General features: G+C 44.8%; 1 protein-coding gene across 1 annotated transcript in view; it reads left to right on the top strand.

The window, feature by feature from the left end:
- Positions 1–15,751, top strand: part of NUP107 (nucleoporin 107) — a 113,381-nt gene that overhangs the window by 81,141 nt on the left and 16,489 nt on the right. The window contains exons 13-20 of the mRNA XM_069764639.1: positions 250–340; positions 818–894; positions 3,154–3,213; positions 3,542–3,687; positions 3,768–3,816; positions 4,550–4,619; positions 4,926–5,044; positions 9,206–9,244. Of these exons, the coding sequence (XP_069620740.1) occupies positions 250–340; positions 818–894; positions 3,154–3,213; positions 3,542–3,687; positions 3,768–3,816; positions 4,550–4,619; positions 4,926–5,044; positions 9,206–9,244 (651 nt within the window). The remainder of the gene's footprint in view (positions 1–249; positions 341–817; positions 895–3,153; positions 3,214–3,541; positions 3,688–3,767; positions 3,817–4,549; positions 4,620–4,925; positions 5,045–9,205; positions 9,245–15,751) is intronic.

The following is a 15,751-nucleotide window of genomic DNA, read 5'->3' as shown; positions in this document are numbered from 1 at the left end:
TGCTGCCATTTGAGTGCTATGACTTCCAAAAGCGGCAGACATCACTTCCGAAGCCAGTGCAGACCTCCAGAGCAGGCCTACGCTGGATCTGCAGATTTGTGAGATTCGGTGTATGCCTCAGTCATTTAAAAAAAAATCTATATTTTACAATGAAACAACCCCCTTTAATTGGTTTTCTATATGGCTGCATTGTGCTTGTTTGGGATGGCTGCTTTTAATTAACCAATAATATCTTTCTCCTTTCTTCAGGCACAGCGCTTGTGTAAAAGATGTGGTCAAGCCTGGAGAGCAGCAACATTGGAGGGGTGGAAACTTTATCATGACCCCAACATAACTAAAGGTAGCGTTCAATGTGGACCTTTTCGGTTGTGAAATGTACTATTCTTTGGGTGTTCGTTTGTTTTCATGCCAAAGGGCAATCTACTCTTTTTTAATATTGCATTGGGCTTCATGATCAGTCTGGAAGATGGGGTGGGTAAGTATGAAGAGCTAGACAGTTGGAAAGTATGATATGAGCGGACGTGCTCTGATAAGGTGTTAGCCTAGCATGCTTGGGTGCTAACAAGTGACTTCGACATGGTTGAATAATGTTCGAGACCCCGTGGCTGTATGTATCACAGCTGTTCGACAGCCGAAACACATGCAGGGAAGCTAGGAGACATGCAGCCTCCGGGACTCAAAAGATAGTTAACGAGCATGCCAAAGTCACTCGGTTAGCACCCGAGCCTGCTCGGATAACACATTATCCGAGCACGTTCGCTCATCGCTAAAAAGTACTGGAAGACTATTGCTTTGTTTTTGTGTGCATTTCATGTAGGTGGTGAATTGCAGCAAGTGGAAGGCAATCCATATCGCTGTGTGTGGAAAGCTTGCTGTTGGCGGATGGCTGATGATGTAAGTATTTGTAATATATCATTTATAGGTGTTGCACAGGGGACCCTACTTGGAGTCCCTTGTCTGTGATCTAGAACAGGCAAAAAAAGCTCTTGCTTTGCTGAATGTGGCTGATTTAATACATTATTTCAGTGGCTGCCTTGTCAAAAGTAAAAAATTTCTTTGAGGTGTGTGCCAGACCACCTGAACATCAGGGATTTTTGAAGCTGAACCCATAGCAATCTACAGATAATTTAGCTGGTTTTGATGTAATATCTGTCCTTATTAAACATCTCCTTTGGTAGAAAAAAAATTATACTTTTAGAATTTATGAAATAAATGTCTATGGTACTTGTATAAACCCCTCATTCATTTTTCTTACTCGATTTGACACACTACATGGAGAGATGCAGTTAGGCAGTACATTAATATAACCTATGGATCAGATCCTTCAGACATGGTACAGTTGCCCTGCATCTCTCAACATCCGATGTCAGATTAGGCAGGAATATAACTGCAGGTACACTTTTTAAATACTGCTTGCATCATTTAGGCCATGTTCACACAATCCTTTTTTTAATGCGGAACCGCCGCGATTTTGCCGCTGCGGGTCCGCAGCTGTTTTCCATGCAGGGTACATTACAATGTACCCTATGGAAAACAGGAACTGCTGTGCCCACATTGCGGAAAATCGCGAAAAAAGCCGCGCTGAATAGCTGCGGTAAAAAAGAAGTACCATGTCACTACTTTTTGCAGAACTGCAGCAGTTCTGCACCCATAGACCTCCATTGTGAGGTCAAACCCGCAGTAAATCCCGCAGACGAAAAAAATATCTGCGGGTTTTCTGCGGTTTGAGGTGCAGAACCGCTGCAGCAGGAAGTGCGTGGGCGGAGTGTGGCTGCCCCCCCCATGCTCCGATCCCACCCCCCATGCTCCGATGCCACCCCCCCCCCCGTGCTCTGACCAACCAACCCCCCCCCCCCCCCGCTCCGTGCCCTAATCTCCCCCCCTTATACTTGGCCGTCCGTCTTCTCCCTGGGCGCCGCCATCTTCCAAAATGGCGGGCGCATGTCCCCCCCCACTCGGCTTATACTCCAGTCATTGTCACAGGAGATGACGGGGGAGTGGCGGAGCAGTGGGTCACAGGAGGCAGAGCTGGCTGCTGCTCACTCCTGTGCCTGCTGCTCACTCCTGTGCCTGCTGCTAAAGAGGAGCCATGCAGACTAGGATGGGGATGAGGAGCCATGCAGACTGGGATGGGGATGAGGAGCCATGCAGACTAGGATGGGGATGAGGAGCCATGCAGACTAGGATGGGGATGAGGAGCCATTCATACAAGGATGGGGATGAGGAGCCATGCAGACTAGGATGGGGATGAGGAGCCATGCAGACTAGGATGGGGATGAGGAGCCATGCAGACTAGGATGGGGATGAGGAGCCATGCAGACTAGGATGGGGAAGAGGAGCCATGAAGACTAGGATGGGGATAAGGAGCCATGCAGACAAGGATGGGGAAGAGGAGCCATGCAGACTAGGATGGGGATGAGGAGCCATGCAGACTAGGATGGCGATGAGGAGCCATGCAGACTAGGATGGGGATGAGGAGCCATGCAGACTAGGATGGGGATAAGGAGCCATGCAGACAAGGATGGGGAAGAGGAGCCATGCAGACTAGGATGGGGATGAGGAGCCATGCAGACAAGGATGGGAATAAGGAGCCATGAATACAAGGATGGGGGAAGAGGAGCCATGCAGACTAGGATGGGGGTTAGGAGCCATGCAGACAAGGATGGGGATGAGGAGCCATGCAGACAAGGATGGGGATGAGGAGCCATGCAGACAAGGATGAGGAGCCATGCATACAAGGATGGGTGTGAGGAGCCATGCAGACAAGGGTGGGGATGAGGAGCCATGCAGACAAGGGTGGGGATGAGGGGACAATGCAGACAAGGATAGGGATGAGGAGCCATGCAGACAAGGATGGGGATGAGGAGCCACGCAGTCAAGGGTGGGGATGAGGAGCCATGCAGACAAGGGTGGGGATGAGGAGCCATGTAGACAAAGGTGGGAATGAGGGGACAATGCAGACAAGGATAGGGATGAGGAGCCATGCAGACAAGGATGTGGATGAGGGGACAATGCATATCCAGGAAATACTTAAGTCAATATGTTTTCCCAGTTTTTCATGGCAAAATGACGTGCCTCTGCTTATACTTGGGTCGTCTTCTACACAAGTATATATGGTATGTCCTTTCAACTTTTGTCTGTTTTGTGTCTCAGGAGCAGTTCAGTAGATATGAAAGAGCGATTTATGCCACACTAAGTGGAAACCTAAAGCAGGTATGAATCTTACATTTTTACTTTGGATACAAGCATACATATTCTGGCTGTTATGTTATACTGCTAATGATGATGATGCAATCATTTATGTACAGTGATGTTAGGTTGTTTCCCTATAGTATGGTAAACATTTATTTAAAATGTAATTTTGCTACTAATGTAGTAATACTGGAATCAATACATACCATTAGCTGTAGCTATACAACATTTGTAAGGACATAATCCATTTTCATTACCTATACCGTTTTCATCACCAATTCTGTGTAAGATCAAATCTGCGCCTAAACACTATTGAATTTCTACAAGATAATTTTACTTTGATATGCAGCTCCTTCCTGTTTGTGAAACCTGGGAAGACACTGTTTGGGCACATTTCCGGGTAATGGTGGACAGTCTAGTTGAGCAAGAGATTCGAGCATCTTTTATCTCCTCTGCAGAAGAAGATGAATTGCCCAGAGAGTACTTGGAAGCAAAGTAAGGGGCGTCCTACACCAACACCTCCAAACTGTACAGTATTCCTATGCTTCTCATGCTGACATGACTTTGTTTTGTAGCTGGACATTAGAAAGGGTGTTTGAGGAACTACAAGCTACTGATAAGAAGGTGAGCCATTTAGTTTTGTTGGGATAGTTTTCTTTTCTTGTGGTACGTTAAGTTGACCATATAGTTGTTAAGCGGTCAGCTATGTCCCTGGACTCCACCATTTTCCCCAGTTCCTGACTAGACACATGTTTTGGGTTTTATTACACACAGCTCTAAAAAAAATGTATATATTGGATTTTCGAATAATTGTTACCTGTTTTACTTTTATTTTTTTTTTGTTCTTTTTAATTGAGACTTGATTCTTGCGTGTGTGTATTATATTAGAATTTTTTTTTATTTTTCCTGGCTCTCAGGGAAAAATGTAAAGAATATATGATAAAAAAAAATGTTTACGGCCACAAGGGATCACTAAAAAAAAAAAACAAATATTAAAATGTGCTCCCCTTTTCATAGAATTGCTGATTTTCCCATGAAACACGGGCTAGTATATTATTATTATAATGATATTATTCAATTACACATCTATCAAGGCTACCGTACGCCGTAGACCACTTTCAATCTTAAATTATAACGAATCTATTAGGCCTCACTTGACCACACCAATATTCTGAATAAAAAAAAAAGGAGGTAAGCTGATGCAAAAACAGCCAAGCCACAAATTTTGAGTACAATTGCTCACTGTGCAAGAAGGTGTATTTTTTTATGCACCTCAAAGCTGACTTAAAATACATGATGCATTCCTTATGTATGGTGTAAAGTTCGAAAATTAAACAGTTTTTCGTTTTTCTTCCAGAGGGTGTTAGAAGAAAATAAAGAGCATTACCATATAATTCAGAAGTATGTAATTCTGGGAGATGTGGATGGTAAGTGCCATAAATATTTCTTTGTGTGGAATTTTAATTTAAATGTATGCCATATATTAGTTCATAGTAAAATGAAATACAAGTTTATGCCTTGCAGGTCCACACATTACCAATACATAGTGTTGTACATTGCGATCTTGCTTCCCTAGTGCAGATTGTAATTGCCACATACCTAAATGCCTGTACAAGCCTAGCGTCCATTTGCTCAGCATCAGGTGCTAGTAGCTGAAGTAAAATGACGATTATGGTGCTTATGACCTGTGTAAACTATTAAATTTTTGGATGATCTTTACTTTTAAATTTTAGGGTTAATGGATGAGTTCAGTGAATGGCTGTCAAAAGGAAAAAATCTGCTCCTTGGTCACCTCCTGCGTTTTATGACACATCTCATATTATTCTTCCGAACACTTGGACTGCAAACCAAGGTAGTATTTTGTGTAAAAATAAATTCTAGAGTCAGAACTTTGCAATAGTACTGTCGATTGTTTGGCATGAAGATGTTAGAAGACTTTTCACCTGTGTTACCATGTTAAACTGGCCACATCAAGGAATAGTTGCTGCAGAGCTGAGTAAACCTTTTTTTTTTTTTTTTTCATTTTTATACGTTTCTCCTTTCCATTGTGGCAATTTTTAGCTTGTAAAGTGTAGATTCTGATTTATGATCAGTCCGTGAGAGCATTAGCAGAAATTCATACTTGTGGCTTGTATTTTCCCCCTCTGCATGACGTTGACAAATCATAAGTAGATTGTGTCATGCAGGGGGAGATAAAAACAATCGCCCCCCAGAAAAGCTAAGGAAGCAGCATTTTCTCTGAGACATGTAATGATCTCCGCATCACCGGTGCAGAGTACCGCAGTGCTACGCCATTATAAACACTTCTAGTAGCTTCCATCTCAGGCAGTCAGTTTGGAGGAGGGAGGAGTACAGCAGACAGTGCCCTGAGATGCATGCTGCAGGAGGTGTTACTAATTACATCACAGCTCTGCTGGATTAAACACAGGAGGTGTTACTAATTACATCACAGCTCTGCTGGACTATACACAGGAGGTGTTACTAATTATATCACAGCTCTGCTGGACTATACACAGGAAGTGTTACTAATTACATCACAGCTCTGCTGGATTATATACAGGAGGTGTTACTAATTGCATCACAGCTCTGCTGGACTATACACAGAAGGTGTTACAAATTACATCACAGCTCTGCTGGACTATACACAGGAGGTGTTACTAATTACATGACAGCTCTGCTGGATTATATACAGGAGGTGTTACTAATTACATCACAGCTCTGCTGGACTATACACAGGAAGTGTTACTAATTACATCACAGCTCTGCTGGATTATACACAGGAGGTGTTACTAATTACATCACAGCTCTGCTGGACTATACACAGAAATTGTTACAAATTACATCACAGCTCTGCTGGACTATACACAGGAGGTGTTACTAATTACATGACAGCTCTGCTGGATTATATACAGGAGGTGTTACTAATTACATCACAGCTCTGCTGGACTATACACAGGAGGTGTTACTAATTACATCACAGCTTTGCTGGACTATACAGGAAGTGTTACTAATTACATCACAGCTCTGCTGGATTATATACAGGAAGTGTTACTAATTACATCACAGCTCTGCTGGACTATACACAGAAGGTGTTACAAATTACATCACAGCTCTGCTGGATTATACACAGGAGGTGTTACTAATTACATGACAGCTCTGCTGGATTATATACAGGAGGTGTTACTAATTACATCACAGCTCTGCTGGACTATACACAGGAGGTGTTCCTAATTACATCACAGCTCTGCTGGACTATACACAGGAGGTGTTACTAATTACATCACAGCTCTGCTGGACTATACACAGGTGGTGTTACTAATTACATCACAGCTCTGCTGGACTATACACAGGAGGTGTTACTAATTACATCACAGCTCTGCTGGACTATACACAGGAGGTGTTACTAATTGCATCACAGCTCTGCTGGACTATACACAGGAGGTGTTACTAATTACATCACAGCTCTGCTGGACTATACACAGGAGGTGTTACTAATTGCATCACAGCTCTGCTGGACTAAACACAGGAGGTGTTACTAACTGCATCACAGCTCTGCTGGACTATACACAGGAGGTGATACTAATTATATCACAGCTCTGCTGGACTATACACAGGAGCTGTTACTACCGTATATACTCGAGTATAAGCCAAGATCTTCAGCCCAAATTTTTGGGCTTAAAGTGCCCCTCTCGGCTTATACTCGAATCACGGTCGGCGGGTGAGGAGGAGAAAGCGTGTTGCATACTCACCTAGTCCCGGCGCTCCTGGCGCTTCCCCTGCCTGTCCCACGGTCTTCGGTGCCACAGCTCTTCCCCTGTTCAGCGGTCACGTGGGACCGCTCATTAAGGTACCCATAGGGGTGGAGCGCATATTCATTTCTCTAATGAGCGGTAACGGTGACCGCTGACAGAGGAAGAGGCTGTGGCACCTGGAGACCAGCTGTCCGGATAAGGAGCCAGGGACGTCGGGAGCAGGTAAGTATGTCATAGTTACCTGTCCGCGTTCCACACGCCGGGCACCGCTTCCTGTCCTCTGGCTCTGACTGTTCAGGTCAGAGGGTGCGATGACGTACTAGTGTGCGCCTGCCTCTGCCTGAACAGTCAGTGCGGAGAGACGCCGAGACGGGACGCTGAGGAGCTGCAAGCAAGAGAGGTGAGTATGTCGGGTTTTTTTTTGTTTTTTTTGCAGCATTATATATTGCACAGATTTATATGGAGCATCTATGGTTCCATAATGAACGGTGCAGAGCATTCTATATGGGGCAGCTTTATGTGGAGCGTCTATGGGGCCATACTGAACGGTGCAGAGCATTATATATGGCACAGCTTTATATGGAGCATCTATGGGGCCATAATGAACGGTGCAGAGCATTCTATATGGCACAGCTTTATGTGGAGCATCTATGGGGCCATAATGAACGGTGCAGAGCATTCTATATGGCACAGCTTTATGTGGAGCATCTATGGGGTCATAATGAACGGTGCAGAGCATTATATATGCATTCTCTGCTGGACTATACACAGGAGGTGTTACTAATTCCATCACAGCTCTGCTGGATTATACACAGGCGGTGTTACTAATTACATCACAGCTCTGCTGGACTATACACAGGAGCTGTTACTAATTCCATCACAGCTCTGCTGGACTATACACAGGAGCTGTTACTGATTGTATCACAGCTCTACTTAACTATACACAGGAGGTGTTACTAACTGCATCACAGCTCTGCTGGACTATACACAGGAGGTGTTACTAATTACATCACAGCTCTGCTGGACTATACACGGGAGGTGTTTCTAATTACATCACAGCTCTGCTGGACTATACACGGGAGGTGTTTCTAATTACATCACAGCTCTGCTGGACTATACACAGGAGGTGTTACTAATTACATCACAGCTCTGCTGGACTATACACAGGTGGTGTTACTAATTACATCACAGCTCTGCTGGACTATACACAGGAGGTGTTACTAATTACATCACAGCTCTGCTGGATTATACACAGGAGGTGTTACTAATTGCATCACAGCTCTGCTGGACTATACATAGGAGGTGTTACTAATTACATCACAGCTCTGCTGGACTATACACAGGAGGTGTTACTAATTGCATCACAGCTCTGCTGGACTATACATGGGAGGTGTTTCTAATTACATCACAGCTCTGCTGGACTATACACAAGAGGTGCAGAGATCAAGGAGGAAAGCCAGGTCTGACATTCTCTGGGGAAGGTTTTTGTTTTCTGCATGACTCCTGTCTGTTAATCAACTATGTAGCCAGTTAAAAGAAAAACACACATGAAACACTTTCTCCTGATTATATTCAGTGTATTCTCAAATTCCTCATTTACATTAAATCAATGCATAAATCACGTGAATGAGCAACATATTCACCGTTCTCTAAAAAAAACATAAATCCTTCACATGCTTTGAATTCCTATTATTTTAATCCATGAGGACCTGCTGAGACCCCTCATTTTGGAGGTGGAAGGAGAAGTGAGTGTCCTGCACACCTGTGCAACATTTTAGGGGGGCATTCCCCCTTGATCTTAGAATAAATTGGCATATAAGCTTCACAAGCTAACATCTCCACACCGGAGATGAGGAAATAAAAATACATTTTATTCAGCCCTGCTGCCACTGTTCTAAGATGTGACCAGTTGAACTTCCTCAAACTTGTGAAAGGTCCCTTTTAAATGTGATTGTTTTACTGCTTATCATCTCTTAATCCTTGTTTTCATTTTCAAACACTCTAGTACCTTCTAAAAAGAATGGCATTATTGTAGTTTTCCTTTTCTTGCACACATTCTGAACTTTTAAGTGTACTTTTTAGTAATTATTCTCAATGTTATGTCATGTTTGCATTGTAATACATATTTCTACTTTGGTCAGAATTGAATAGGGAAACTGTCAGTTGAGGTGCGTTCGTGTATTACCAATCCCGTTAGATTACTTTTTTTTTTTTTTTTTTGTAATACAATTTGTTTAATGTATTTGCCAACTTATTTTTAGGAGGAAATTTCAGTGGAGGTGCTAAAGACTTACATACAGGTACTAATTATTTTCTTAGTAATTTAAAAAAAAAAGACCTTTTACCAAGTGAAAGGTGTCTTTCGTTTTATTTATTCCCTGCTGCTCTCCTGAGTTTTTCTTTTTGGGCCTTTATTTAGTATTGATTTTTATGCTCTTTACAAGGGGGCATGGACAGGATTCTCAGGGGACGTGTATTTAGGCCGCTGTGAGCTGCCCTCTTGGTAAAGACAATAAAAATTAGCACTGAATAAAAAAAATGTCTGAGGCAATAGCCATTTAAACAAACTACAACTGAATACTTCGGAATAAAATAAAAGCAACAACAGGTCATTTTTTACTTAGTGAAAGGTCCTCTATAAGTGTTTTTGCTTATTTGCATATGTCTACCTACAAATATGTTGTTGGTATATGGAATATGTATGTTCTCGTTTTACTAACTTGGATGTATTTTTGCATTAGTTGAATACAGTAAATATTATCTAAGATAATTCTGTGAAGTTTAAGGTGGACATGTGATATTAACAAGCAAAAATCTTTCTTGTATAGTTTGTCCTAAAGAACAGTTTGACAAAGTGCATAGTGAAAACAGGAAGCGTATGTTCTCCTTTCTGCATTTGCCGATCAAATGACACGTTTACTGCCACAGTAAACCGTAACTGATCTACAGGAAGCCTCACACATTCGATAGCTGTTGGCAAAATGATGTTTCATCCAGATCTCCCATATACAGGAGCACTTGTTTGACCAAGTGCTACTGTGTTCTCAACGACATGTCTGGCAACTACTTTTTTACAAGAGACCATTTGATCACCAGTCCAAAATTGGACACTCTGGACCAGTATTTTCACCAATAATTAATTGTCCGAGCTCCCATACATATTTGACTGTAGGCCAAAATCATCTTTTCTGTCAGCGGGCTTAGCTGACGTTAGTGTATGTGTACGGTGGGCATTAATTATGTGTATCTAATGTGTGTACATAGTGGCCTAAGCCCAAGGCAGTGAAGGTCCAATCTTGAAAATAGACATCCTTCCAGGAGATGACTCCAAGTTTTGGACTAAGGTAGAAGTGGACATCCTTTACTGGAGAAAGCAGACAGTCGGTACTTTACACAGTGTTCCAAATTATGCAAATGCTATTTTTCTCTGATTTTCCTAAATGATCGATACAAATGAATCAATATAATGTTCAAATCAACTGTATAATCACATTTTGTTGGACAAACCTCCCAATGAGAAGTATTTTTTTTCCAAAAAATTAAAATGTTCTGTTCCAAATTATGCACAACATAATCCAGGGGTATAGTGAGCATATTAAACCCACAGGTGATACACAGAATTTGAAAACTTTATATTGTCGTATTGAACATTTTTTTTCACGAAAATGTTTTAGCCCCAAATTTGTAAAAAAAAACACAGACCCCACAACTTGTTGCACAATTTGTCCCGAACGCAAGGATACCTCATATGTGGTCAAACACTTCTGCTTTGGCATATGGCAGAGCTAGGAAAGGAAAGCACTGTTTGCCTGGGATAGATTGTGGATGCCATGTCACATTTGAAGAGCCCCTGATCTGTGAAAAACAGAAGAAACCCCCCCACAAGTGACCTCATTTTGGAAAATAGACCCCTCAAGGAATTCATCTAGTGAGTATTTTGAACCCATCGGTGCCTCACAGATTTTTATAACATTGAGACGTGAAAATATGATATTTTACTGGGAAAATTAAAATTTTTGTATTCACTGCAAATTTGTGAGGTACACAGGGGTTAATAGGTGAAACTAGAACTCACAATTTATTGCACTATTTCTTCCAAACATGTTGCTGCCACATGTGTTGTCAGAAATTACTGTTAGGCCGGGGTCACACTTGCGAGTGTGATGCAAGAAACTTGCGCGATTCTCTCGCATCAATACTCGGGACCGGAGTGTGCGGCTACATAGAAATACTCGCGCGAGTTTCTTGCATCACACTCGCAAGTGTGCCCCCGGCCTTAGGCCACACGTCGTGTATATCCCACAAAAATGTGATTCAGATGAAGCCCCCAAGGTAATCACCCACCATGAGGTAGATGGAGACACTCCATTTGGCATCTGCTCCAGTGGTGTCCATCTTTATAGGCATGCACAGATCTGTGGTTGCTGAAAATGATTGGACACTGCCGGAACAGAGACCAGTCCAAAGTAACTCCATCTGCCTCATAAGTGAGGGTTCCGTCAGGGTTTTTTTCTGAAACGCGGTTTTGGGGAATTTGCACGGAAACCGCAACATAAGCGCTTAGCGGAGAGCGCAGGATAAATGTGAGCCAAGCTTTATTCCGATTTTTGGGAGGTAGAATAAACAAATAGCAGTGCAAGAATTTTTATTTTTGCGATCAGGCTTATTTTTTGTGGGACAAGTTGCAGATTTTTTTAGAACCATTTTGGGGTACATAATATTTTTTTATCACTTTGTATTCAGATTTTGCAAACACAGAATGAGCAAAAAACAGCAATTCAGTTTTTTTTGTTTGTTTTTTTTTTTTTGCGCCATTGCGTTAAAGGTGATAAGACTCATTTGTTCATCGGGTTGGTACAATGACAGCGATACCAGATTTATATATTTTTTTCTGCTTTGCTATTTGTACAGAATAAATAAGTAACAGTAAATTACACATTTTTTAAAAATAAATTTCTTTATGCATAGTCATCTTCTGAGAGCTGTAACTTTACATTTTCTTGCTGAATGGGCTTGTTTTTTTGCGGGACAGTTTAGCTTTTTCATTTATACTATAATTTTTTATACATATGACTTTTTGATTGCTTTTTAGTCACTTTTTTGTGAGTCACTAGTATGGAAAAGCGACATTTTTTGTGTGCTTATATTTTTTTTATGGCTTTCACCATACAGAATAAATAACATGCCAGTTTTATAGAGCAAACCTGGAGATACCAATTACTGTAAGTGTACTTATTTTTGTTTTGTTTTATCACTATAGCTGTGTTTTCAGTGGCGAAACAGCTTTCTCTATTGCCTCTCATTGGGGGACACAGGAACCATGGGGTGTATGCTGCTGCCACTAGGAGGCTGACACTATGCACAAAAAAGTTAGCTCCTCCTCTGCAGTGTACACCTCACCGACTGGCCTTATACTCTTCAGTTTAGCTTAGTGTCTGTAGGAGGTGGACACGGGTCTTTTATTAAACCCCTATCTACCTCAATGTGCGTCGTTTTTCTTTTAGGTTACAGGGTGAACAGTCACACCTGTAGTCTCACTATGTGGACTATGAATACGTTGTGTACTTCCACCCCATATCCTCATAGATCCCTCAGCAGGACCATGATCCTAGCACACAAGCGTGCTTAGAAGTTCGGTCCTAGCTCCGTCCCCCACCCACTCGCCCACCAGAGCCTGTCGGTTGGAGGAGACGAGGACATCCATCACAGCTCCCTGAACATTCCCCTCAGGTTAGTAACTGCGTGGGATGTTTAGGTGAGTATTTTCCCCTCCCATTCCCAGATCACTCGCAGTGTGGGGGAGAAGAGGTCCCTTTGGAAAGGCAGTGGGGAAAGCGGCTGCACGATTTTTACCTTTATTTTTATTAGGGATCCCAGGGGCAGCCACACGGGCAGAATCGCATCATGCTCCCTCCTAGCTGCGCCGTTTTTTTCTCTACCGTGAAGGCCGGCTAGGGACGCTTCTTCGGTGGCCGCAGTGCTCTCCCTGCAGCCGCACTGCTCGGCGGCCGCAAAGTCTTCTCTTATAACGCGGCGGCCTTGGCAGACTGCCATGGTGCTTAGTCCCTGCGGCGCACTGCTCTGGCGTCGTGGTTTCTCTTCTCCGGCGGCATCGGCCTCTAATTTAGGTCCCGGCTTCGGCCGGGGCCTACTTCCGGCGCCGCGACTCCGCCACTTCCGGTTTGCTTGGGTGGGCTTTTCTCCCGCCCGACAACCCTCTCCCCGCATTCTCTGCCCACCAGCGGCATCTTGGTGCTCCTGGGCGCTCAGCATACTCCGCCCTCCCCACTTCGCTGGCGCCACACATCGCCGCTCCACCACCTTGCAGAGCGCGCAGTCTGGCGTTTTTCCTGCGGTTCCTCTTGAATTGCGGCAGGATCTCATATCGCCTCCCTGTCGAAATACTTCCCGGAGGTCCACCCGCACGGACAACTTCCTCCACATGGATTCCGTTTTCATCTGCCGTGAGTAGCTCTGCACTGCAGACTGACACTCCCCTCTGCCCCCTGTCCCCTAACCCTCTGGCATTTTCTTCAGGGACCCGTCAAAATGTCTATCTCTAAGGGAGGCCGGTCTCGTAGTCCTCTTTCTTCCTCTTCTGCCTTAGTCAAGTACTTTGCATGTTCGTCTTGTAACTGCAAACTTCCGTCAGGTCAGTCCTCTCCACACTGTCAGGCCTACAGCAACCCGAATGTTCGCACCACCCAGGATCCCCCGGCCGGTCCGCCCGAGAGTGATACCCCCACCCCAGGCTGGGCTTCCTCTGTCACAATCGGTGGCCGATCTAACTCGGGTGTCTCAAACTCTAGTGTCCGTGCTGGATCGATTGCCTCTGCAGACCCCCGCAGTAGCCAGCGGGTTGCAGGAGCCTCTGTCCGAGCCCTCCATTATAAGCTGCAAAAGGTCCAGACAGGAACGCCAGTCTGAGTCCTCTTCCCGCTCCATCTCGCCACACGGTCCTTCTCTGCGGGCGGCTTCCTCCCGGTCCTCCTCCTCCTGAGTCAGGCAAGGCATTCTCTGACACGGCTTCGGAGGATATTTCGGAGCTGGATTCTAACCAAATCGCTAGCATGAGGGATATGGTTCAGAACCTCATTGGAGCAATAAATCAGACCTGTGGCATCAAGGATTCCTCTACGGAACCCACAGATCAGGCGGTTTCGTTTAGACGGTCTAAACCACTTTCCAAGTTTTTCGCTCCGCATCCTGAATTCAAGGAGATCATGACCAGAGAAAGCGCGAACCCGACCAGACATTTTGAGAGGGGAAAGCCCCTTGGTGTTTTATATCCTTTTCCTCCAGATCTTACCGCAAATTGGACTGTCTCTCCCTCGGTGGATCCTCTAGTTTCTAGGCTATCCACCCACACGGTCCTCCCACTGTCCGGCAGAGCATCTCTAAAGGATTTAACGATAGGGTTATAGAATCCTTTGCGAAATCAGCCTTTGAAGCGGCTGCAGCTACTCTATGCCCGGCCTTTGCTTCCACTTGGGTTTCAAAATCCATATCCAAATGGGCCAAACAGCTCCGTCGGGGCATCCTGGACGGGGCTCCACCCGGACAGCTGGCGGAGCTTGCCGACCAGATTTCTCATGTGAGTGAATACCTGATCTCCGCCTCCCTGGACGCCGCATCTTGTGCGGCTCAGGGGTCCAAGCAATGCTGTTGCCACACGTCGGACCGTTTTGCTCAAGGCCTGGCAGGCGGATTTGTCTTCTAAAAAGTCCCTTACCAGCGTGCCTTTTCAGGGTTCACAACTTTTTGGGTCTAAGCTAGACCAAATCATTAAGGACGCCACCGGGGGCACAAGTTCTCTTCTTCCCCAGTCCAAACCTCGTCGCCCTTTTCCTAGACTGCAATTTCGGTCCTTTCATCCTTTTCGTCGCTTTGCGGCGTCCAACTCCTTTTACCAACAGCAACAGAGGCCACAGGCACGTCAAGAGAAGAAGTCGGTATCCTTTAGTCCCACTCCTTCCTGGCGTCCCTGCTACTCCCAGGGTAGATCTTCCAGGACCGGAAGATCCACCGCCGCATGACTCGCGACAAGACCCCAGTCCTCTACCCAGGCTGGGCAGCCGTCTCCTCTTCTTCAGGGACGTCTGGATCTCCTCAGTAGAGGACGCATGGGTCAAGGAAGTTGTATCCTCGGGATACAAAATAAAGTTTGTTTCACGACTTCGGGATCGATTATTCGAATCCCGACCTCCAAGAGACCCCGCTCTAATTCCGGGTTTCTTTGCAGCCATCGCTTCTCTCCTCAAAGCCGGGGTGATCGTTCCCGTCCCAGAAAAAGAACGGTTCACAGGTTTCTATTCAAACCTTTTTGTGGTGCCGAAAAAAGATGGCAAGGTTCGGCCCATTCTGGATCTCAAATTGCTGAACAGGAGAGTTCGTCTGAATCACTTCAGGATGGAATCCCTTCGTTCAGTAATTGCTTCCATGGAGGCTCAGGAATTTCTGTGTTCCATAGATATTCAGGACGCCTACCTCCATGTTCCGATATTCCCGGGACATCACCGATTCCTGCGCTTTGCGGTTCTCCAGGAACACTTTCAGTTCGTCGCCCTGCCGTTCGGTCTTGCGACCGCTCCCAGGGTTTTCACAAAGATCATGGCGGCGCTGATGGCCATCTTGAGGGTCAGAGGCCTGGTTCTGTTTCCATACCTCGACGACATCCTCATCAAGGCTCAGTCCTTTTCTCAGGCTCACGAAAGTCTGTCCATCGTTCTCGATACCCTAGCCCGCTTTGGGTGGCTGGTCAACCGGAAGAAGTCCTGCCTTATTCTCTCAGCGCATCGTCTTTCTGG

The sequence above is a fragment of the Ranitomeya imitator genome, chromosome 4, assembly GCF_032444005.1.
Source record: "Ranitomeya imitator isolate aRanImi1 chromosome 4, aRanImi1.pri, whole genome shotgun sequence".
Classification (NCBI taxonomy): Eukaryota; Metazoa; Chordata; class Amphibia; order Anura; family Dendrobatidae; genus Ranitomeya; species Ranitomeya imitator.
This window is presented reverse-complemented; position numbering and strand designations above follow the sequence as displayed.